General features: G+C 36.5%; 1 protein-coding gene across 1 annotated transcript in view; it reads left to right on the top strand.

Annotated features, from left to right (window-relative positions):
* The window catches only part of FAF1 (Fas associated factor 1), a 174,620-nt gene that overhangs the window by 22,658 nt on the left and 126,569 nt on the right, over positions 1-25,393 (top strand). Inside the window, exons 3-6 of the mRNA XM_059822201.1 lie at positions 13,585-13,631; positions 16,682-16,890; positions 20,194-20,285; positions 20,641-20,729. Coding sequence (XP_059678184.1) covers positions 13,585-13,631; positions 16,682-16,890; positions 20,194-20,285; positions 20,641-20,729 — 437 coding nt within the window. The remainder of the gene's footprint in view (positions 1-13,584; positions 13,632-16,681; positions 16,891-20,193; positions 20,286-20,640; positions 20,730-25,393) is intronic.

The raw sequence follows: 25,393 nt of genomic DNA, 5'->3' as shown, positions 1-25,393 counted from the left end.
TTCAACAAGGCCAAGTGCCGGGTCCTGCACTTGGGTCACAACAACCCCATGCAATGCTACAGGCTTGGGGGCGAGTGGCTGGAAAGCTGCCCTGCAGAAAAGGACTTCAGTGATCTTAAAGGTCTTTTCCAACCTAAATGATTCTGTGATTCTAGGATGAGGGTTTTTTAGCATCTCGCTGTTTAAAACCTCTTAAAAAAATTGTAATTATTTGTCAGACAGGATTTTTCTTAATGCAAGTACCCATTTTGTTTATATATTTATATTGACTTCTATGTAATGTTATCTTTTGGAAAGAAAGAAGTAAAAAACAAAACAAAACAAACCCCCAAAAAATTGAACTGAGAAAAATGATCTGGGGCTTTACAATTTTTCTTCTTTGTTTCTGTTGCAGCTGCCAGTTTAGATGGGATTCCTAGGCAGAAAACGGGCCATTGGTTCTTGACGGTTATCAACAATCAGTTATTTGTATCTTTTATTGCTTTGTAACCATTAAGTTAATTCTTTTGTTATAATGTGTAGTAAATCTTGGTACAAGTTGTATCGCAATTTTTTTTTAAGGAGCTTTTAAAGTTTTATTTTAGACTTGTGTCCTCTTCTCGATCTTGGTGTCCTGTCAAACATGTTATTGTCAGCTCAGTTAGTTTATACTCGTCGTTACTGCACTGAGTAGCCTGGACAGCATTCAAAATCCTGCTGCCAGCAGAGCTAAGGAAGAAGGAAGCTCTGAGTTAGGTAATGATGAGTAATATTGGTGGATGGACATCCCACTGGTGCAAGTGTCCTGTGGGCATGGTGCCTGTTCTCCAGGAAATACAGGAGTTGCAGGTTTCTTGTGTGTCCAACTACAGCATTAATCTCTCCTAGTAGGACACAATTAAATTGTATGTGAACGTCTTGTTTTACAAGGGACTACAGAGATCCCTTTTGGAAGTTTTTAATGTATTTTCTGTTAAATTAGGGATCCTTGCTTGCAAAAATTGTTTAATTTCTCATTCTTTGTATTTCCAGCTTTTTTGCAGCTCCTGAAGTGACATTTCTGTGTCTTCGAGTAAGCTCAGATGTATGCTGTGTATTTCATGCAGCTGGGTGGTAGTAAAGAAGACTACCTAATTCTTAAAAAACCCTATGATTATTAAATTAATTGTTTTTATTTACTTTTGAATGCCTTCATCTTGGGTGAAACGGATTTTTCTTTTTTGTAAAGTCTCTACATTGAAGATGGTATGTAATGTGCAGATCTATAGGCACTGGTAAGCATAGTATGGCTTTCCACATAGCTGTATGCACATTCATCTGCTAAAAAAAAAACCCAACAAAAAACCCCAACCAAACTCAAATACTACCACTAATACATGTGGAAGAAAATAAGATTCTTTACTTGTAAAATGTGGAATAAGAGTACTGCTTTATCACCTCCGTGCTGTGCTTCAAGGAAGGAAGATTACCTCTGCTAGCAGTAAGGTAGCCCAGTCTTCATGGTCCTACCACATCCCAGCTGCTTTCTTCTGACACTTTTAATAACGGTGATAGTTGATACCTCAGGTGATGTAGGAAAGTGTTCACTATATTGCCCCTGTGACAGTCATTTCACATGTCTTTGATGAGAGCACAGATCACAGCTGATCCTCTTGTGTCTCTGCATCAGTCTTGGTCTGTTGCCTGCAAGTGGTCTGTTAGACATCAGAAAGTGGTCAACAGAGCCACTACAGTTTAAAATAAAATGGAGCCAAACCCAATAAAAATGTCATATACTCATTCTGACACATGCAAGCAAGGAAGCAAACATACTAAAGGGAGAATAAAAGTATCAAATCTTTAACTTGTGTGTTCTCAACTTTTGATTATTTTGAATAAAACTATTATTTTATTACATAGGTTGGTCCCTTGGATTTTTTTTTTTTCCCCCCAAAAAAACTTAGGTGGTCTTTGGATTTGTTTTCTTGTTTGGATGACCCTTTGCTCTTTCAAAAGAGGTTGAGAAACACTGCTTGGATCATGTTAACGTTGCCATATCTTGTGATTTTTATAAGGAAACCCATGAAAGCTGTAATCAATGCTGTAGCTGCTGATATTGTGTAAATATCCAAGAATCTCAATTTTCACAGTGTTCCCCCTGTAAAGAAAGAGGCTGGGAAGGGGGCAGTTTCTGGCTTGTCTGTAGAGAAAGATTTGAAAACTGAAATTAATTGTTTTCCTTGTTGGTAGTCTGCTATCCCAAAACTTTATTAGATTCCCATGGATCTTGCCTGGGACTATTCAGGTACAAAAAACCCTCTCAAAATGCACCTTACTCCACCAGATAATAGCTAAATTATGTACTAGGTCCAGAGGGATGTTTGGTTTCTTCAGTTTATTTCTGTCTCTTTCTTTTTTGGTCCTAAGGCAGATGAATGTGTAAGAAATACAAACTCTTCTTCCCCCACCCCTGAGCAAACTACTGTACCAGGGCAAAGCTTTGTCTGAGAAAGATGGGGAATTTGGTGAAAACAGTTTTAATTTCATTAAAATGCTCCTCGGCTGAAACGTGGTACTTATTTCACGGAAAAAGTCTTGAAAGCCTCAGTGCTTGGGAAGACTCGTGCTTTCATTGTGGAAAACTGGTGCTGTGCGGTGTCATTCTTGTCTCCTCTTTTCGAGGCACTGCTGAAATTCTAACATTATAAAATTATTATTTGTTTAGTAGATGATTAACTGTATTTAGGGCTCTTTTTGGTCTCCCATGTTTAAACAGATTGAAGCCAACGGATGTGCAGTTTACAACTTTATGGAAACCATGAATTAGGGTTAAATACATGAATTATTTTGTCTTTCAATTTGCAGTTTGGGAGGATGAAAAAACTTGATAGCTCTCAAGGAGGGTAGGGATTTTTTTTTTTTATTTAAGGCAGTTAAGAATCATGGCTTTAAAGGTGTTTTCTTTAGTGCTGTTTTATACATGCTTTGCAGTTTTGTTTATTCATCAGAGGGGACTGATTCTCACATTGCTGATTAAAGGAGGGTGTAATGGGATAATTATTTTTCCCACAAGGTAAAACTGGTATAGCTTGGGCAAAGGGTCTTCTAGATGAACGCCCTTTTTCTCCTGTTAAACTGGAGTAATTCTTTAGTATCTGTGAAGAAATCTGTACGTTACACTCCTTCACAATTTTAGCAAATGTGATGGTTAACTTGCGCTATAGCAGATAGTTTTCTAGACACTTAGGGGATTATGTTAATCTAAAATAGTTTATTTTGTTTCATAACTATTGATTTTAATTTTTCTAATAGAACAAGCCTGCTTTATTCACTGGAGGATAACAAAGGGATTGTGATTATGTACGTTATGGCTGTATTTTGTAGCTATGTGGCTGTGATGATGTATGTGAAATTTTAATGTCTGGCCAGAAAGAGAGCTGAGTAGATTCTTAAGTAAAACTTTGCTGTCAGCATTGTAAAGTAATGTAAGTGGCGTGTCTTCTTTCCAAATAACAGATGAGATTTACTTCCTTAAGAAATGAGCTCCTTTACTTAAGTTTTTCTTGCATAGTGATCAAACAAGCAATGGGACTAGTAAACTTAAATTTCTGGTCATGGAAAAAGGCTCTTGTTTCTTGTAATAGAGAGTTTTTTGTGTTCTGAGAATAACCAAAAAGCGGCACCTGAGTTCACAGTGGTGCCTAATAATATTGTAGCTATATGTAGGCATTACCCACCTGCCTTACATTTTACAAATACTTACTTTCAGAGGCTTGTACCTCTGTATTGGCAATTTATATGAAGATTGCTTAGCATTAATTTATCTTGAGACATTCAAATTCAAGAGCAAATTTCTAGACTATATTAATAATGAAGTGGCTGGTGATGAGGTATCTAAAAGTAGTTTGTAGTATATTACTCTGTGACTAGTTGAACTGAAAATTGTGTATGGCTTATAAACGTGTGTTTGACAAGTGATTAATCTGTCATGGAGTCATGCCAGGAATGTATGAGTAGGAGAAAAAAGAAGTAAATTAAATAATTTGAGAACCAGCATCTGTGCCAATGCTGTGACTATTTTGCAAGTAAAACTTAATTGTGAAAGATTTTACCACGGAAGCCAGAAGTCATCTAGACCCATCAGGCTTTCAAAGCAGAGTATTTTGAAAAATGATTTACTTATAATGCTGTTGAATATCTTAACAGTTCTGTCCTATTTTTATTTAAATAAACTCTCCTTAGCTGGTCCTGGAAGACCTGGGTTGCTGCAGTACCAGCAGTATAGCATAGGCTGTTGAGAGGTATAGGGAGACAAGTTGTAGGTTACATACTTCGGAAGTAGACTTTCTGGTTTCCAAACTCTTGAGTGAAATCTTGCGTAATTATTCTTATATTAGTGATTAGGCAGTCTGCTGACTATGGCTAGGCTAATTTGAAAAATTTCATATAAGATACTTCATGTTATTACACCTTTTCAGTAAAGGGGCCTTAGTCTGTAGACAGAACTTCTAGGACATTTTGAATGATCTTGTGTCCTGAGATTTCATCCCTGTTCTATCTTTTTAGTACTTGCTAAAAGCTAGTATGTTATAGCAAAGAGTGATTTTATTTATTTATTTATTAAGGCTGAACAAAAAGTATGTTGTTGTGGGGTAGCTATCTCCAACCTGTACGTTTTAGTGTTGTCATTCAAATTCACATAAAATAATTAGGAGAGGGGTAGAAATGTGGGAATTCAGTACATAGGTATTTTTTTCAGGCATAGCCTTTGTTTTATCTGACTCTTCTGCTGTCTAACTTAATGTTCTAAGGAGTAACAAAATATGTTTTGATATCAAGCATAAGCATTCCTTTCTGTTAAGTTAGAAGGTGAAGCAGTATTAGTGTAAAAAGTTGTGACATGAATGACTAGGGCCAAGATAACTATATATGTGTGTCAGGAAGTAGCAGACACATCACTGTCTATTCTTTTCCCTTTCTATATGAATGAGTTTTGAGTGGATAACTCACAATAATTTTCCTTTATTCTTGCTGAAATAGAGTTTCAGATCTAGATAGATAGATATCTGGGTAGATAATGATCCATAAGCTTCATATAAATCTGTTCATGTTATTTATTTTCATTGCACTAGGAAAATACATCCAGTTATGAATTTCTTATTGAGATTGCACTTTGTCTGTGGAATTATGCAGTGACAATACAAAATTCAAGAACTGTGCAAAATGTGGGTTTTTTTCCCAGGATGACAGAAGTATATCTAACTGTTGAAAGGCTTCCTAGTGCATTTCGGCATATTGTAGGAATGACAAGAAAAAATTTGCTGAAGCCACCAAAGAAGTAGGGAGAAATGGGAAACCACATCTAGAGTGCTAATTGTAAACTATTTCAACGCGTGCTCTCTTGCTGATTAAGTGAATCATCTGTATGAATATATTCATGTGGCATTTTTTGATGAAATGTTAATTTTTTGCTTTATTAGCAATTCTATTGTTTTGCAGCTTTTCATGAAGTATATTTGTTGTAAAGAAAGCAAGCTGAAATAAAGCAGAATGCATATAAGACATTTCATTGTAGTTCAATTACAGCTTTTGGTTAAATTTTAACCACGATGGGGACAAATGTTGGCATTCTGTAAAAACTTTGTGGGTGTAACTTCACGTCTAGCACTTGGAAATACTTTGAGACTTGCAAAGCTGGGGAAACGCCAGCAAGTATAACACAAGCTACAGAAAAAAGCTGATTCATTTCTTTGCCTTGAAAAGCCTGCCAAAGATAACAAAGGTAGAGGTTGCTTCTGTTACTACTGGGGCATAATTAGTAATTTTTTAATTTAAATAGTATTGTATTCATTTAAAAATCCAAACCGAATAATATTTTTTAGAACTCAACAAGTAATGACTGCTATGAGTGTAAAATAATGGTTTCGGAGTAGCTGTGTATGTAGGAAGGTCACAGTGCATCTTGTCTGTAGAAGACCTCTGGTCTAAAATAATTGGTATTTCTGCAGAACGTTTTATGGAATTTCTTGTTTAGAATAACACATCACAGGCTTGCCTGTAACAGGCAAGATTTGATAGTTGCATAAAGCTGCACAGAAGCCATGTTCCTCTGCTTGGGAATCTCATAATACAATCTTCATGTTTTGGGGCAGAAAGAAGGGATTGTGTTACAGCTGATTCCAGTAAACCTTTATTTTATTACTCCAGATTGACTGCAGTATTTGACTAATACTCGCAGTATGTTTTTGTCAGCATCAGTAAAACTTCTGCTGTTTATTCCCCAATTTTCCACTTTTTTATTGTTGTAAACTGATCACAAGAAAAGATGATGCATAGTCTTATTTACTTTTTATCTAGTTTCTTGAAATCATGGTATCAGCAGGTCAAAGCAAATGTTTTGGCACGTCTACATCTGACATTACCCGTTATTCTCAGTTCTGTTGAAAATACAAGCCCAAATTAGTATTTGCCAAAAAGAAAGTTATTAGGGGAGCATTATTTCAAAATATTTACTGTTATTGCTGAAACACATGCATATAGCAGAACCCTGCAAGTTAGTTTCATTGTAAGAAATGCTTCTATGCTCAAAAGGAACTAATAAATCTTTGCACTTCCCCTGTTTTGCTTTAATGTTTTATATAAAAGTATGTTCTTTTGTCACACAGATTTATAGTTTAGAAGCAATTTAAAATTCACTTTTGCGTTTTCAGTCTTTTTGTGCATGTTTTGTCTCACTAATGCTTTCCTTTATCCCTTATCATTTAATCATTTGTTTTTCCTCTCTGGATAACATTTGTTCAGTTTTGGGGTTTGGTTCTTTTTTTTTTTTTTAAGCTCCCCATTGTACAAAGCATTTTGAGTTTTATCATCCATTTATTTTGTTTGAATAGCAAATAAAATAATGGATTTTACATCTTTAGGATAAGCAATTTATCATGTGAAAGCAACAAAACTAGAGTAAGAATATTTATTTCAAGGGGAATATCACATTTAGCCCAAATTAGGAGTAGAATTAATTGCAATGGAATTACAGTTGTAAACAGAGTAGTATAAATGACCCTTTCAATGCTGTGGAAATATATAATAAAATACAAAAGATAAGAAGTTATTTTTTTACTGTAGTTTAGATTGCTTAATGAGGACCTTCTATTATATTTCATTACACTATTAGCTTTTAAAAAAACATGTTTAATTTGCCTAAATTCAACAAATCTTGAGTGATCCTCGAGCAGGATGGATTGATAGCATGCAGGAATACTGGCTGATATTTCCAAAATATAACAGTTACCATTTTTTTTTTTATTTTACAGAACTCAAAACCACAGTCTTGCGTGTCATCTCTCCCTCTGTAGTGAGGTTTTATATGTAGGTTTTGGTGTTATATTCACTTGTGTAATCAGACTGAGAAATAAATGTAAGATTAAATGCTGAAAAGGTCAGTCAAATATTAAAATAGGTTTCTATTTGTTCCATAGTGTGAAACAACGAAACAACCATTTTTTGGTTATATTTCAAAATGTAGTCCTAAAAGCTCCTAGCACCCCTTCCTCTAAGATGGTGAACTGTCTTTACTTCTTTTAAAGTAGAAAGCAGTGTGGGGTAAACTTTCTGAATTTGTGATTTGAGAGAAATTGTTTTCATATCAAGGAGACATCAAGTATATAATATGAAGAAAAGTCAAAATGAACAAGACAGACACAAAATGCAGAACTTTGTTTCTTCAGCTTACCAGACATTTTAAATAAAAAGTAAAATCTACGAGTTGTAGCATTTGGGGAGGAATATAGTTTTTTGAAAGTATAAATGAATCCTTTCATCAAAGAAAGCTCTTACTGAGTTTCATAGAAATAATTAAGTATGTGGGTTATCAGGCTATTACATTAAGTGGAATACAATAAAAAATATATAATTACTAGAAATCTGAATGTGTCAGACCTGCAGAAAATCAGGGGGTTGGAAGAAAATGCCCTATGAGCAAGTTAGTCCACTGTATTTTCTGAAGCAGTTGAGACTGTTTGGTTGGACATCTTTGGATTTTGGATTAAATCATCTGCTGTGGCTGTTCCTGTTACCCTGTGTCTATGTCTATTAGTGTGTTGTGTTTGTTTAATGTAAACCTTCTCAATTTTTAGCTAAACAAATGTAAAGCTCTGTGTGGGCTTTATTAAGTAGTCTGAAGTGGTCTTACTTGCTGAATTCAGTCAAACCTAAATAAGGCTTTTAAAATTCTGTGTGGGATGATTCATACATAAACTTGTACTGGTTGTGTTAAGCTGATACGGTTATTTATCTCAATGAAACTCATGCAGCTTTCACATGTGCATGGTATTTACATCTCTCTAGCCTCTTCTTCTGAAAGGGTTGTTCTTCCAGCATCATGCTGCTTGAACCTGCTTTCTTCTTTTACTTAGAAATGTGTTTCTAATACCCTGTTTTGGAAAGTTGATCTTAGGTCGTGCTTTGTAAAAGCTCTTGCTCTTCATTGAGGTAGAGGTTTGAATGGGGAAAGTTTTAAAGGATCTATATCTAGGGCAGGGTCTGTATCTGTCTGCCAAAACCATTGTGTGGTATGGAGATTGGGAAGGAGAGGGAGCAAGAGATGGCTATGGAGGATGTCTTCTCCCACCTCACCCATTGCAAAAGCCTTTAACTGTGCTTTTGTCTGGGCCTGGTTTTAAGTCTTAAGAGAATTAATCTAAATCACTTTTAAATTGTGGAAATTAAAAACTACCTCCTGTCTGTAGTTCATGAAGAGGAAGGAATTGCCTGCCTTGACTATTCAATCAGTATATGTAGACCTCTGCTTTTAAATAATATGATTGGCAAATCCAGTCCATTTTCAAACTTAGTGATAACCACTGAGTATTTTAAACTTGGGAGTTTAGTTTTTGTGCTATCTACAATACCACAGTTTGTTCATAATTATTCATAGGACCCTCATTCCTCTGGGATGAGAGTCACTGTAAGATGTATTTAGTTGCTCTTAAATGGTTGGTATTATAATTGTGTATTTTGAGAGAAGTCATTAACATTGTTGCTTCATCAGGTTGTTAAGAAATGGTTCATCTTATTTTTTTCTCTATAGGACTGTTTTATACTCGTAAAAGATAGTCACATTTAGTCAGAACTGACTAATCTATTTAAGCTAATATTCCCTTGAGGAAAAACTTTAAATTTCACAGTCTGCTTCACAACGTTCTTCAGGCACTTAAATAATTTCAGTCTGTTTGTAGATTACCGCAGAGTTTCTGGGTTGCCCAAACTATTAATGAATTTGGTAACCTTTTATTAACCCTATTGCTTTATTGTTTTCTGTGTTGGCGGGAAGCAACAAAAAAGTTGGATTTAATGTATTTTGGTACTGGAAGCTTGCCACTGACACAAACACCAAAAAAGGTATTATTACTTTCAACCTTTGTAATTGGCACTCGTCAGTCCAGTATTATATCATATTCCTGTCTTTCCATTCATTTAAATGAACAGCATTCTCACTAATATTTACCAGTATATCCTATACTGTTGGGTGATGGAGTCATAGAGTGCTTGAAATTGGAAGTTACTTCTGCAATGTCAGTCACAGAATCACTAAGATTGGAAAAGACCTGCAAGATCATCAAGTCCAACCATCAACCCAACCCCACCATGCCCGTTAAACCATGTCCCACAATGCCATGTCCGCACGTTCCTTGAACACCTCCAGTGAGGGTGACTCCACCACTTCCCTGGGCAGTTTATTCCAGTGTTTCACCACTCTCTCAGTAAAGAAATTTTTCCTAACATCCAGCCTGAATATTTCCTAATATCCAGTCTAGTCAAAAGCTGGTCCAATTAAATCAGGTCATGCAGGGCTTAATAAATTCTTAAATAAACTGTTTCAGTTCCTGGGTATATGAATGATATCTCTAAACAAAATGTATAAATCAATAATAACTAAATTTGGCTTATAATTTCCTAAAAAAAGTTGTGGGCCTGGTAGTTGTTTGACTATTGTGATTGAAACCATAATCATGTCCTTGCTTCTATGCCTCTGTTTCAAGTCTGAACAGTGTTACAATAGAGTTTGTATATGGGTAGCACTGAGACACACCTAAGATTCTTGGCTTTGGGAAAAAAAAATAAATTACAAAACCCCTATAATTTTCCATTTAAGGTGAGCTTCAGTCTTCAAATAGTGATAGCATTAGAATAGGTAAACTACCCGTTGAAGTTGTGGTACCCAGTATCCAGCAGTGACACTCATGGATGTACACAGTGTGAGAACAGCGTAAGCATGGAATGCTGCTTCCCTGGTAGCACTCGCAGCAACAGGTTATTGGGAGCTGAAAAATTTTCTGAGCCAGACATGGTATCTTTATATTTAATAACCCATGAATAGATTTACTGTACCTGTTATTAAAATTGTTTCAAGGATAATACGTCTTTTTAATTACTGTATATTAGTCACACAGCCTGGTTTTGATGATAAAATGATCCCTGTTTGGAAAGTCAAAAAAATGTAATATCTTTGAATGTTTGCTTTACCATAGAGACCTGCTCCTCTCTCAAAGGGGACTGACACAGCCTGGAACAGATCTTGCTTTAATAACTTGTGGGGGGGGGGTTTTGGTTGGTGTTTTTTTTTTTTTTTTATAGTCACAACCTTCCTCCTATGAAATTCTAAAGCAGATGGTTGTTCCTTTTTCTTATTTTCTTTCCAGGGTCTACTTATAGATGTCTTGTAAGAACACGGGTATTTAATATTTATGCAATATCTACATGTGCACTCCTACCATTTGCTGTCTACATAATTTTAGTCTTCCATCTTGCTTAACAAACAGTGTCCAGACTCTTTATTTTTACAGTGTGGTTAATAGAGGTCTTTCCATCAAAAAAAGTACATAATGCTTCTGCTGCTGTTTTTTCTTACTGCTGTGCCCCTTAAATGTCATCAAGTTTACAAAACTGGGGACGTGAACAAGTGAGTTACTCGGTTTAAAAGAAAATAGCTTGGAGCCTCTATCGTATTTAACCCCTCTAACTAGGCTTAGAAAAAGTTTGAGCTTATTTAATCCTCTGAGACTGAGACAAGAGCTTTGACAGCAGAAGTGTGGAAATGTCACGCTGTGCTGTATTTTTTCATAGCTGAAGCAGCAGCTTTTTCTCGGAGGAGAGATAATTCTGTTGCACCAGCAGATCATTATTAGTGTTGGTCCTGTAGTACAAAAGCCTGTATTTGCTCTCTGTATCCTACAGATGCAAAATAAAGGACATTTTTGTCTTTCAACCAACTTTACCTGTTGATTGACAGGAATGAAATGTATATTGCTGAAGAGTATGGGGGGGAACCAATCCAGAAAAACCCAAACAAACCAAAACCTCCCACTTTTTCCTGGAGGTTTATTAGATAAACATGATCAAGAGCTATGTATGACTGCAGAAACCACAATGATGATGAATGAGACACGTTGATAAAAAAGAAACTGCTGATTATTGCCATGCACTGTGGATAAACTGATTTAAAAACTCATCTGGTAGGAAGATTTGTTTTCACTGTGATTTGATACAACCTCATGGGTAGTTTCTGTAGCTTACAGATACATGTGACCCTTTTCCTTGTCTGCTTTTTTTGCTGTTATTTATGCAATATTTGTCTCTAAATACATGCAATATCATAGTTACTTAGCTGAGTTCAGCAGAAATGCTTTTTGACTTCATGTAGCCTTAACTATTAATGGAAATTGTAAAAATTCATGCTTATATATTCATAGAAAAAGAAAGCACAGCATTTAAAATTAAATTATAGAAAAAAATGTGTTTATTAAGCACTTAAGGTGCTTTTTTTAATGTCAATTTGTAAAACTGATGTTGGTAGATGATGACTGTGCATAGTTCAGTTGCAGTATCTGACTTCATCTTCCCGGAGTACCAGGAAATCTATGAGCTTCTAAATGTCAGCGTTTTCTTCATCAGGGACCAGACACTCATTCACCAGGTATGCTGGCCAACAGGTCAGGTATATCTGACATACGAGAATGGATATTAGAAGTTGTGATAGTAGAAATGCATGAATCGCTGCTGGTACAGCAGAAAATGGAGATTAGTGGGATGCTGTAAGCTGTCTTTAGTCTCACCATTAAGCCTAACAAATATGTACCTGTGAATACAATAGTGATTATAAAGATCATCAAGGAGCAGAAATAGAATTAGTCTTTTGAGGTCTGGTTGTTGTTTTATCCTCTCTCTATTTTTTTTGAATTCTTTCTCATTCCTTGTCGAATTCCTCCCATGCTTTTCCACTTTATCAGCCCACTGCTGGGCTAGGATTAAAAGTCTGAAGTTAGGTAGGGTTCTGACATCTTTACTCCCATATCTTCTAACAATAATCAGAACAAAGTTTTATTAGCTGAGCAGTGAAATGTATAAGTCATCTTCACCAGCTCACATGGTGTCACTTTCATTGCCCCTCAAATCTGAAAAATCCTAGCAATGAGATAATTTAAAAACACTTTTCTGGTGGTATAAAGCAGTCTGAAATAAGTTGTCTTCTAAATACTGTTGAAGAGAGTCTCAGTGGCTTTCCAAGTTTTTCCCTCATGCTGACTTACATATAATTTCAAAGTTTATACAAACTTCTATAGCATCAGATGTGCTGGAAATGCATTAAAAGTTTCTGCAACATAGAATGGAGCAATGCTGTAACAGGCTGAGAAGACAATTTTGTCAGAAGTGGGGTTTTGAACTTGCAACAGGGGTATTTTATGGCTATTTTAAAAAGAATGCATTTTAATATGAGATAGAATTCATTAGGATATTTTTATAGGTAATAACACTGTAATTTCAAATAAGACCAAATCTGAATGCAGCTCGCCAAGTTTGTACTTACATGCCTGTAAGTGATATTTTGTTTGTTCTGATGATCCAGACAGCATGGGGTGATATTTAACCGCGTAAACCTTACGTAAAAAATACTTCCTTTTCTACCTGAAGATTGTTTGAATTTTGGGAGCAGTCATTTCTGTGATTCCCTGGGGCATCAGGGCTCTTAAGAGGCTAGATGGTATTTGTGTGTGTGAGCTAGAAGCAGGTTGTTTGGAAGGCGTAGGTGTGATGGAGACATGTGCGCAGTTGAGTAGCTGTACATGCCGACTTCAGCCATTCACGAACACATCAGTCTTGCAACATGTAGTGTATGTGCAGCTCTGCAGGTTTATAGGTTTGTGCAGGTCTGATACTTCTGGGAAACATTATATTTTCTGTGTACGTGCTGTCTGGCTGCCTTGTCTGGGCACAGTTAGCTCGATGTATTTGAAAGCAATGTGTTCACTGTATGTGTGTACCAAGCGTACAAAGTGTTAGATTTACTGAGCGTGGGCCATGCATTTTATTCCCGTGCATTCCACCTGGGAAATCCATCGCACGCATATAGGAGTCTGAGCTTCAGTTCATGTTCGTTTTCACTTGGATATGGTTTTTATTTTATGCAGGTACTTTAATGACAGCATCATTTATCAAGAATATTCACTGAATGGAGAACATTTTATGGCATACTTTAAAGCAAGCTAATCACTCTTTAGAACATATTATAGAAGTTCTGATTTATTATTGTTGCTCCGTATGCTTGACTCAAAATTTGTTTTCTCTTTTCAGGCAGCTATAAATGGTGTAATACCACAAGAAAATGGCATTCTGCAAAGGTAAGCACAGGAGTCTGGAGTAGTACACACAGAGAATGATGCTGGGTAATAGTTACATTTTTGTTCCTGAATCCTAAGATGATGATGTAATTCTCCTTTTAAAGCAGTTTCTGGAGCCACAAATTCTATTCCTGGCAAAGCTGATTTAACATTCAGTTTTTCCCATACTGATGGAGGACCAGCAGCTTGAACACCTATTCAAATTGATTAATTTTTATTTTGAATTCATTGGTTGTTGGGTCATTTTGTGCAAGGGTTGTATCTTTACTAAGTCTGGATTTTGGTATGCTGTCTTGAATGTCAGGACTTGGTGGTTTTGTGTGGTTTTTTTCCCCAAAGATCTAAACATTTGCAAGGCAAATCCACAGATGTTCCTGGCTAAGTATTTTCTTTTTCCTTATGTATTTTTAAAGGTATTGCTATTCCATGCTTCTCTGTCCCCCCGGCCAAAAATATTTGTATTTTTGTAGTTTGGTTTGTTTGTTGTTTGTTTTTTTTTTTTTTTTAAGTGAATTACAGGCAGCAGATACTGTGTTAGATAAAATAAGGTTAATCCCATCTGAAAGTAGCTTTACTGATTTTCTTTCAGCTTCTGAATTAAATTTTGGCTTGTATACTGATGCCTGGATATCTTGAAGTCACTGAAGCATGAGCTCCTAAGTGCTGATGAGGCAACTGAAAACAGCAGAACAGGAATTGAGCTACTTGAGAGAGACAGTAAAATAGTGTTTAAAATTTGTTTAGAAAAATACTCAATGTACTATTTTAAAAAGTTTATTTTAATGATGAAAAACAATACATAATGTAGGTAAAGTGGTATTTTGTCATCTCTCTCAATACTTACTAAAGCTGTCATTAAATAGAGTCAGTTTTTGATTCAGGATAAAACTTCATTTGCTCAGTAAAGTTACTAGATGTTTATTTATTGTAAGGCCTACCTAGTCCAATTGAGAACAAGTCTGGTTGTGTTGAGCACTCTTTCTACCTATGTTAATAAGTCCTGACCTCAAAGCATTTGTATTCAAAATACCAGAATGTTTGGAACCATTTGGTCAGGGGGAAGGAGCTGGGGAGTAGTTATGCCTGACTTGGATAACAAGCTGGTCCAGTGTCCCGTTACAGCTTTCTTCCATACTAATTCATTCATTGTTAGAAATGATTAAACAGGCAAATGTGTCTCAAATATTGTTTTATTTCTTTTTTTTTTCTTCCAATGGAAGTGGTTTAAAAGGAGTCTTAGAAGACTTAGAAGCCTAGTTTCCAGTGGTTTTCAGATGAGGCTTATTTTACTGATGTGAGGCTTTTTATGTTCCATTAGAGGTTGCTAGTCAGATATGTAGGATGCCTTTCGTGGTGGTATTAAACAGAATTAATTCAACTGGACTTGAAGTAAGTTAATTTATTGAAGGGAAAAAATACATTTTGTTGTATTAATTTAGTTGTGTTGTTGTAAAAAAAAAAAAGTAAAAAAAAATAAAAATCCAGTCCTGAGAATCAGGATATTCATTGCTTCTTGGGTCTGTTAACGAAATGGTTATAGTACTTAATTCGTAGTTGGCCATCAGATTTAAGACAATGACATATCACTTGGTATTTATACTTTTTTAAATCCTGAAAATAAGACTGTTTCCTGTACTCTTTAGACCTCTGAAATGGGTCTTTGACCTTTGTGCATGGGTCTTTGAGTGTGGGTCTTTGTAGCTGGGAATTCATCCTTCTGAGCCGGATGATGTGAGAACTGAAGGAGCCCCTTGTTTTACAAGCATAACATGTTTTTCTTTTCAAATGTGGAAGGCACAATGGTGGGATTTGCAATAGCTCTGTATAACTTTGGCACTTCTGTGACATGCATGCCATCCACGTTTATGCTTTAAGTTCAGGCCTCCTCTAGATGACAGATTTGACTTGTTATACGAAGCATTTCCATTGACAGGTCTCATGGTATCTTCAAGAAGGGCAGAATGCATTTTTCAAATAAGTTCTGTTTAAGAATGGAAATGAGACAACTTACCTCTCAGCATTTCCTAAATCCTTCCTTGCTCAGCTTCCATTCTTTCAGTACATACATTTTATTAGCTTGCATCCTCCTTCATGCTATCCTGTAACTGCCCAGGACAGCTAATCTTCCTGATAAGAACATCTACAAGGCAAAGCTCTAGGCTTGCCCTGTGAAGTTTCTTGCCTTCCAAATTTAGTTTTTGTACATCATGGTGTGGTGGGTTTTTTTTTTTTGGCCTGGACTAATGTTCCTTATATTTAACGTTTTGTTACCTTTGTTTCTAATCCCAGTTACATGCTTCTTGTGGAGAGGCTAACTGAGGAAGATGAAGTAATTCTGGGTAGTGAGGGTATCCCAATTTATTCTGACCTGTAATGCTGTATGTATCATTGAGCCACGTATGGAGACATCCTTATATGAATGTCCAGGAGGCTTGAGAAGGATTTTGAACTTAAAGGGAAGCTAGAATTCAGCATTGCATTACTGTTGTACTTCTAGGTATTTGTTTGCAATATATACCTCATTATTTTAATTTATTTATGTTAAGTACATAACTATTTTCATATCTGACTTGTTTTCCACTAATTTGGTATTGGAAAATACCAATACACGTGCAGTGTTTTAAACTTTATTTCTTATTCTCATTTCCATCTGATACTAGCCCAATGATGTAGAAAGCTGGTGGTTGCCATGGTGCCAATTTTTATACGGTCACAGCACTCCTGGAACTGGAAATAATGCTTCTTCTCAAGATAATTCTGATATTAATTACGTAGTGAACTTTAGACTGAAATAATGGCTTAAATGCCTGTTTGTCATCTCAGCTGTTCTCTCCTATAGCACTTCTGTGTCACTGAAATGTTAATATGGCCAATATGAAAGCTATTTTCTAATTATTAATAAAACAGTATTTTCAGCTATGACAGTGTAGTCTATTCAAGAGGTGTGTGGACCACAGTACATGAATAATACTGTTCATTATGCTTTGCTAGCTTTTGTTTAAAAATACCAAGCTGTTCTGTTTAAACCTTCTTATGTGCATATCTTTCAGTGAGTACGGTGGAGAGACTTTACATGGACCAGCATATGGCCCCACAAGTCATTCTACAGCAGCTTCTTCAACTCCTTCGTCATCCTCAGCATTTCGCCATGTAGTGCCATCTAGGCAAATAGTGGAAAGGCAACCTCGAATGCTTGACTTCAGGGTTGAGTACAGAGACAGAAATGTGGATGTAGTACTTGAAGACAGCTCCACAGTTGGTAAGAATTTGTAAAAATGAAATTAAAACTGTTGTGGTAAAATTGTTAAATCAAAAACAAACCAAAAATACCCAACCCCAAAAATCCAAATCCTAAAAAAAAGCAAAGCAAAACAAAACCCCTCAAAGAAGAAAAAAATCCCCCAGAAAATGCAACCTCCACAGCTACTAACCATTTTCAAATCTCTTTGCAGCTTTAAAAAAGCAAAATTTCACTAATCCATTGTAGAGGTTAGTGATCTATCAAATGTTTATTTTGAAATCTAGTTTTCTTATGAACTTGCTTCAGAAACAATATGGAGATTACTGATTAAGTTGAGGCATGAAAATTTGGGGTAGGATTAGTGTAGATGCAATCTACTAATAAGCACATGATCTTGGCATTTCCTTTTCGAATCTGTATGGCATCTTTTTCTGTGTAGGATTAGTGACAAGATTTAGAGGAATTTTTTCCAGTGTGATGAGCATTGTTGCATTCTTCTTTTTTCAATTTTTGACTTGTTTATGCAAATTAAGATTTCTTTTATAAGTTTTATTGTCTTTATCCTAAAACTGATGCATTTTGTAACAGTATGTTAGAAATAATGCTATTGTTAGTATTGCAGAACATGTTATTTTTTACATTCCCTGAACTTTGAGTTAATTTACTTTTGCTGAGAGTTTGCCTGTTGGGTTTTTTTTTTGTGAAGACTCTATACAGACCAAAATAAGGAACTAAATGAAGAAATAGTTGATTAAAACAATTTTCCATGCTGCAGCCTTATGTCTGTGATGAAAATTTGAAATTGAAACTGTTGAGCCTTGTTTTTTTTTAGCATTCGATTTGATATTGGCTGGTGCCACCTAGTGGTGATTACTGTGAATTCCTGATTAGTGTTCCATGTTTTCACTGCACTGAGTGGCATCCATGCAAAACAGATATAAAAGTCTGATCAAATCAGAATTTTGCAGCCGTAGTATTTTATTTTTTATTTTCTTATGAACTTCTTTTAGGTATAAATGATTAAGGTGTAGGGCAGAAGCAGTCAGTGTAGAACTTTTGTCTGTATCTTGGCATATGAAGATTGAGGGCAGCCTTGTGTTTAAAGTCCTGAGAGAAGTGAGCAAGGCAAATAGTAGAATTTCAACTGTGGACATCGGGAAAGAAGATTTTTGGCTTTTCCAGGGATCTGCTTGGCAGGATCCCCTGAGAGACTGCCCTGAGGGCAAAGGGGCCCAAGAGAGCTGGTTGATCTTCAAGGACAACCTCTTCAAAGAAGAACAACAGTCCCTTCCAATATGCAGAAAGAGGAGCAAGCATGGCAGAAGGCCAGCACAGAAGAACAAAGAACTTACGACTAAGCTAAATGCAAAAAGAAAGTACACAGAAGGTGGAAGGTAGTGATGGGGCTACCCAGGAGGAATACAGAGTTGTTGCCAGAGTATGCAGGTTTGGAGTTAGACCAAAGCTCAGGTAGAGCTGAAACCACTGAGGATTAGAAGGGCTTCTGTAAGTACATCAGCATGAAAAGAAAGGCTAAGGAAAATGTGAACCTACTGTTCAATGGAGATTGCTGAACTTGGTCCATGGGAAGATTACAGAGAAAATCTTCCTGGAAACCCTTTTTGAACACAGGAAAGAAAAGGTGATTTGGAACAGCCAGCATGGATTTGCTAAGGGCAAATTGTGCCTAATCAACATTATTTGCCTTTTGTGATTTGATGACTGGCTCTGTGGACAAGGGGAGAACAGTGGATGTCACTTTGACCTTAGTAAGGCCTTTGACATACTTTGCTGTGGTATTCTTGTAGTCATATTGTTAAGGTAAGGACTAGATAAGTGGGGTGATAAGGTAGGTAGATAATTGCCTGGACTGCTGGGCTCAAAGTATGACTGGTGAACAGTTACTAGTTTAGGGATGTCCCTCAGGGGTTGATCCTGGGGCCAGTGTTGCTTAACGTCTTTCTTAAAAACCTGGTTGTTAAGGTGAGCACTCTTGGCAAGTTCACAAATACCAGATCAGAGAAAGTGACTGATATTCTAGAAGGCAAGGCTGCTATTTAAGAGGGCTCTGGACAGCCTGGAGAAATGGGCGGACAGGAGCCTCGTGAAGTTCAAAGAAAGGAAAGTTGTAGTCCTGCGTCTGGGATAGGATAACTCCATGTTATCCCATCCGATAACTGGCTGAGGGCTGGCAGGCTAGAAAACAACTTTATAAAAAAAAGGGATCTAGGGGTGCATCAGCAGTGCACCCTTGCAGTGAAGAAGGCCAGCCACATCCTAGGCTGTGTTAGCAAGAGTGTAGCCAATGGATCCAGGAAAATAATTATTCCCCACCATTCAGCACTTGCGAGACTGCATCTGGAGCTCTGCATCCAATTTTGAGGTCCCCAGTACAAGAAAGACGTTGACATTCTGCAGCGAGTCCAGCAGAGGCCAGCAAGAGTCAGGGGACTGGAGCCATGGCAACATAGGAGGAGAGGCACAGAGAACGGTTTGTTCAGCCTGCGGAAGAGAAGGGGAGAGGTAGAGACCTTACCTCTGTCTACAACTACCTGCTGGGAGGGCACAGAGAAGATGGAGCCAGACTCTTCTTGGAGGTGCACAATAATAAGATGAGAGGCAATGGACACAATCTGCAACGTCGAAAATTCCCATTAGATTTAAGGATTTTTTTTTTTTTTTTTTAAGGTGAAGTACTGCAACAGGTTGGCCAGAGAAGTTGTCAAAATTCATCCTTAGAGGTGTTCAAGAGTCAGCTGGACAAATCCTTGACTAAACTGGTTTAATTAGACCTTTGAGCTGGGCTTGGGCTAGGTGGCCTCCTGAGGTACCTTCCAGCCTGAATTATTTTATGACTGTAATAACTACAGGGAGAGGAGAGCATCGAAATGTGCAAAACATTGAAAAAGCTGTCAGAGCAGTTGAATTGCATGAACACTCCAGTTCTTTAGGTCAGGATTATTGGTAATGGAATTGGGTATCAAAAATATGCACCCTTTTTATTGCTGGCAAAGTCCATTGCTCCAGATAGCATGCATCTGCAAATGTGTATCTAGCTTACGCAGTGTAGAGCTATGCAAATAGATGTCCAAATTGTCAAACCCTCATGTGATTCTCCAATCATTCATGCTTTATGTGATTTTTTTTTTTAGCTTCATTTGTCATTTACCATTTGAAGTGTATGTTATAGGGGTAACTAGGTTGAAAATGGTTTTCATAGTGAATTTTTCCTTGCTCTCGTTTTTTAACTATAACTCAGTACTGTTTAAAATAAATCAGTATGTGTGTATATTTTATATATTTTCTTTGTTTTCTTTTTAGGAGATATCAAACATATTCTAGAAAATGAACTTCAGATTCCTGCATCTAAAATGCTGTTAAAAGGGTGGAAGACTGGAGATGTAGACGATAGTGTAAGTTTTCAACTGTGTTTTCAGTTAACTGAATTCAGAGTTTCAAACTGAACATCTGTGGGTGGGAATTACAATGCAAGAATTGTGAGTTTCAAACAGTGTTAGATGTTTTGGGTGGCATACAAGGAACATTTAAACATTGCAAAAAAAATCAGGACAAATCACTTCAGTTTGTGTTGGTTTTATATATAACACAGCCCACCTACAAAAAGGATGTTAGGAAGTTACCAGTAAGTCTATCTCAAAACGAAATATTTGGTGGTATTGTAAATAAGTATCAATGATTAAAAGAAATAAAATAATACATTAAAAATTGGTGAATGTTTTATATTTATAATGATTTTTCTTCCCTCAGACGGTTTTAAAATCTCTACACTTGCCAAAAAATAATAGTCTTTATGTTCTAACACCTGACCTGCCTCCTCCTTCTTCAAGTCATTCTGGGTAAGTCTTTTGGCCATAAATTCTACTCGTATGATTTGGTTTTGTATGGTTGTTATGAAGCCGCATGTATCCCCGCAGGAATCTGCAATCGGTAAATACAAAGTGTTTTCACTGCTCGAGTAAGCGTTGGGATGAACTATCTCAGCACCTCATTGTTGAAAAGAAGGTTGTTAAGTTTTTTAAAACCTTGGTGTGGTACATAACATACAGAATTTTACACCTCCCAGATGTGATGACTTTAACAAAAATCTAGTCCCTCTGGAAATGGGAGCTGGCCTGTCATAAGTTACTGCATTATGTTGGTTCATTTAATCTAAACTTGTATAAATCGTTGCCAGCGGTTCAGAATTTTCTTTCTGAAATGTTTGTTACGTTATTTTATCTTATCTTCTTGGACTTCTAAAATGTGCATAGATAGGCTGAATAATTAATTTCCTCTAACTGAGCAGGATATCTTTTATTACTGATTTGAATACTCAGAAAATTAACGGTGAGTGTTCAGATGTCAGTGAATACTGCCAAGGTTTGAAAAATGAAATGTTATTTTATGGAAAATGGCATCTCTGCTCTTATAAAGTAATTTGCAATTACTTTGATTATTTTGGCTTGTTTTCTTTCCTGCCTTTCCCTTTCCCAAAGGCAGACCTGTATGAGCTCTTTACCAGGAAAATACTAATTTTATTCGGTAGCCACTAGAGGGTGTGCAGGAATTGAGCCTGGACAAGCAGCGCTGCTCCGGAACAGCAACTGATTGGAATTGGTCAAATTGCATGATCGTTAGACTAGAGTGCCTTCAAGTTGTCTGAAGAGGGAGTTGTTTTTCTGCTGTTGTAGCCGATAAGAGAATATTCTGCAAATGCAGTCGTATTACTGATGAAGGAAATTCTTTGGCAATCAATAGACATGAATAACTGGTTTCCTAATGACTAAAAGTGCTACATGTATTACGAAAAGGTGCTTGTGCACATAACCGTGTAGTCTGTGGAGGAAATAAGAATGCTGATAATGATAATGATAATAATAATAATAATAACAATAATAATACAGAAAAGAAGCATTAAGCAGGGAATAGTGGCACTGGAACAGAGGGAGCAGAGTGGTGGTGAGCTGCATGTGAACTGTATGTGCTCTGTGTGTGCAAACAGGAGCTGTAGTTGTGTGTGAGGACAATAAGCCATTGTACTTAGGCAGCTAATTGAAGGACAGTGAAAATACTGTGGAAAAACACTGCAGATACTAATTGTGGTTTGTTTTGTGTGTGTGGTGTTTTTGGTGTTTTTTTTTTTTTTTTTAATCCATTTCCAATTTCAACATTTTCTACCCAGATATCACTGTATATTGTAATTTGAATGCCTTCACTTCTGGAAAGAAAACTGAGGTCTGAAGAAATGTTGTTTATTGCAACTGCAATAAACTATATAACAACAAACTGTTTAAAACCGGTTCTTAGGCTTTTTTATTGGATGAATAGCTTAAAAGAACTTTTACTTGCTAGTAAAATCAAAGTGGTTGTTACCTTTGCAGTTTATACTTGTTTCATAGTGGAGATTAGTTCTGGATATTTTTAAGATAAAGTTGGTAGCTTTGGGAGAGCAAACGATGATTAATTAGTGGCTACTTAAACAAGGATAATTTGAAGGCTAGATCATCTCCCTGAAGTCATAAATTCTAGATGAAAGGGGAGGTTTGCCTCCAATTAAAGCATCAATGCAGATCAAAACACATCTAATTGAAGCAATGTACCAAACCCAGTTACACTGTTTACTGCCTACTGTTAGGTCGGTTATTACTCAGATTAGTTTGTTACCCACAATTTTTAAAAGCATCATACTCACATCTATTATTAATGGATGTTAAGGAACTTTGCCTCTTACTTTGTGAGTTCATCTGTTGTTTTCTTCAAATGCCTTCTATTTTGAACTAGAGATAAATAGTAGTGATTTGAATATCTCCAGAAAGTGATATTTGAAAAGCCTGGGATTTCAGTACGTGGTATTTTATGCATATGCTTTTCTTAAAAGGAGTGATCTGGTCATAGCTTTATAAACTCCCAATTTGTGCCTGTTTTTGACACTGAGGGAGAAGAGTAACTAAAACATCCTTTTCCAACGTATTGGTACATAGGCATTGAAGTTTATTGTGACAGACTGAATGGTCTTAACCCAGAACTGACTTAAAACTAGCACCTAAATGTAATGGCAAAGTGATCCTGCAGTTCAAACAAGCAAAAATCTCCTAGGGTATCTTTGTTCATCAGTGGCATATCTAAAGCTTTTATAGGTAATAGAAACACAGTGAATTACTACGGCATGCTAGTAAATTGAGGTGTAAAGATTAAATTTAAATGTCAAATACCACCTGTAGGGTTACATGCCCTACTTCCACAATTTCAGTTGGCAAAGCACACTTATCCATGTATGATATCCAGAACAATAATAACATGTTCTGTGAGCTGTGGACATAATGAAACCTTATTTCTAGTGAATTCCTGCCTCATCCCAGCGGCTACAGTAACTCAGCCCTCTTGCCTCTACACTTCCCGTAATCTCACTTACCTCTGACACTGCTTTCAGTTCTTCCCATATATTTTGTAGCACCTATGTAATTTTTTTTTCCCCCTGCATAGACTATCAGCCTGCCCTGCCTCTCTTTGCCAGCTGGTAGTCAGGTAATATCAAAGGAAAGGTGAAATCATATGCTGTGGGTAGTTCTGAGATCGCTGGCCAGAGGTCATCTAGATGGAGTATAAAATATTAGGCTTGTAATGCAGCCTTTTACTAAGGTGGGTAGTAATTTGGGTCCTTTTCCTCTACCCGGCTGTTGATTTACACCCAGTCTTTGAGACCTTTATAACACTGTCAGACCTTCTTGAAACTAGTGAATTTTGCAAAAGTTACCAGCAGGGACAGGTGGGTGGAGAACAACACGACTTCCTTTGGAAAGCGGTCTTAAAAGGAAAGGTGCCAAAGAATGTCCATCATTTAATTGTCCCAGGGGAGAGATCCCTTGCACCAGCTTTGTCAGATTAGATTCTTTGCTTCCTCAGAGTGCAATTCCTTCCCTTTGTTGCTTCAGGTGCTTCTTGGAAGCCAGCAGCACCCAGTTCAGGAAAAAGGTTTAGGAGAATGCAAGAGGGGAGCATCAAAAGCGTAGGCATGCGATTCTGGCCACGGAGCTAGGTCATCTGGATTGTCTCTCCTTTCTATCTTGCATGTTCTGGGAGATGCTTTTTATCAATTTTTTTCCTCGATTGTCATTTTAATGGATATAATGTGTTTTGTATTTATACTTTTTTGCTAAGTAGCTGAAAGTCTTAGATACTTCGTTATACGTGATGAATCACTCGAAAGTTCAAAACAGTTAAAAGCTATTTGCCCAGGTTGCATACCTTGGAGATTATTACAAATAATGCATTTTTGCTAAGCAATTGTAACTTATTTAAGAAGTCTAATCATCTGTGTGGATAGGAAAAAACCCCAGAACCCCCATCTTTCAAGTAGCGGGTCCATATATTGCTGAACGCCTGGGTTTTAGATTGTTGCAGAGCAGTGGTGGTTGTGGCATGGTGTGTTGTTGTACGTTATCAACTGTAGCAGAGTGTTAATTAAGAACGATGTAACCTGCAACTCCAATTATTAGTATTGTCTGTTTAGCTGGACAGGAGCAGTGCCTTGCTTTAGTTACTTTGAAAGCTTCAATAAGAATGGTAAGATTAATGTTTTATTTTCACATCTGCTCATGAGACAGTTTAAAAATCCTGAAGTTTAAAATGCAATAGAATGTAAACAAAAGGGCTTCTGCTCATTTACATGTTAGCCAGATTTGCTAACTGATTGCTGTTTGAACCTAATCTACCACCTCCTGCTGCATTAGCTACAACAAACATTACATTTACATACTGATTTCTTATTTTGTTTTAATGTAAATAATCTGTAATTACAGTAAATTTGGACTTCTGTTGACATGATCTTGTATAAATCTGTAAGTTTAAAATGGAAATGTTAATTACCTTGTGTCATACCTATTTATATAAAATTTGGAGATTTTGGGGGAAATCTCCATGTGACTGAGAAAGATACTGCCTAATGGGAAATACTGAATGTATTTCATAAGAACTTAGAGAACTGAAATGAAAAGGAGCATTTGCTGATCATTTGATTAAGGATACCCTTTTGGTTTCAAAGCTTAAAATATTACTAAAGTTTCAAAGAAAAATGCTATTAAAAAGCAAAGTATTACATAAAAAATCAAAGCATTAAGGCAGTCACTTAACAATAGATACAACCGATCTATTTTATGTATTGTTACAGAACAATAGAAAAGTACTAAAACTGGAAGCTTAAAATATAATAAATACCAATACTAATACCATCTTGCTTCAGCATTGCATAGACTGATGGAACAGTTGCTGTCCTCTAAGATTAGCAGTATTTGCAGTTACACATTTTTTGGCTAAATATTGTTTCTGTTCTTAATTGATTAGATTTGTGTGGTATTTGGATGGAGTAGCTAGTGAATGAACGCTCTCCAGACTCTTAATTGAGTTTTGATATTTTGAGTTTAATGGAAAAAAAAATTCTTGCAACTTCTGTTGCTTGAAATTTAAGTTCCAAAGAGAAACATTTTTGTTTGCATATTGTAGAGTTTCAAGCCCAGCTGAATCC

This window comes from Gavia stellata, chromosome 10, assembly GCF_030936135.1.
Source record: "Gavia stellata isolate bGavSte3 chromosome 10, bGavSte3.hap2, whole genome shotgun sequence".
NCBI lineage: Eukaryota > Metazoa > Chordata > Aves > Gaviiformes > Gaviidae > Gavia > Gavia stellata.
This window is presented reverse-complemented; position numbering and strand designations above follow the sequence as displayed.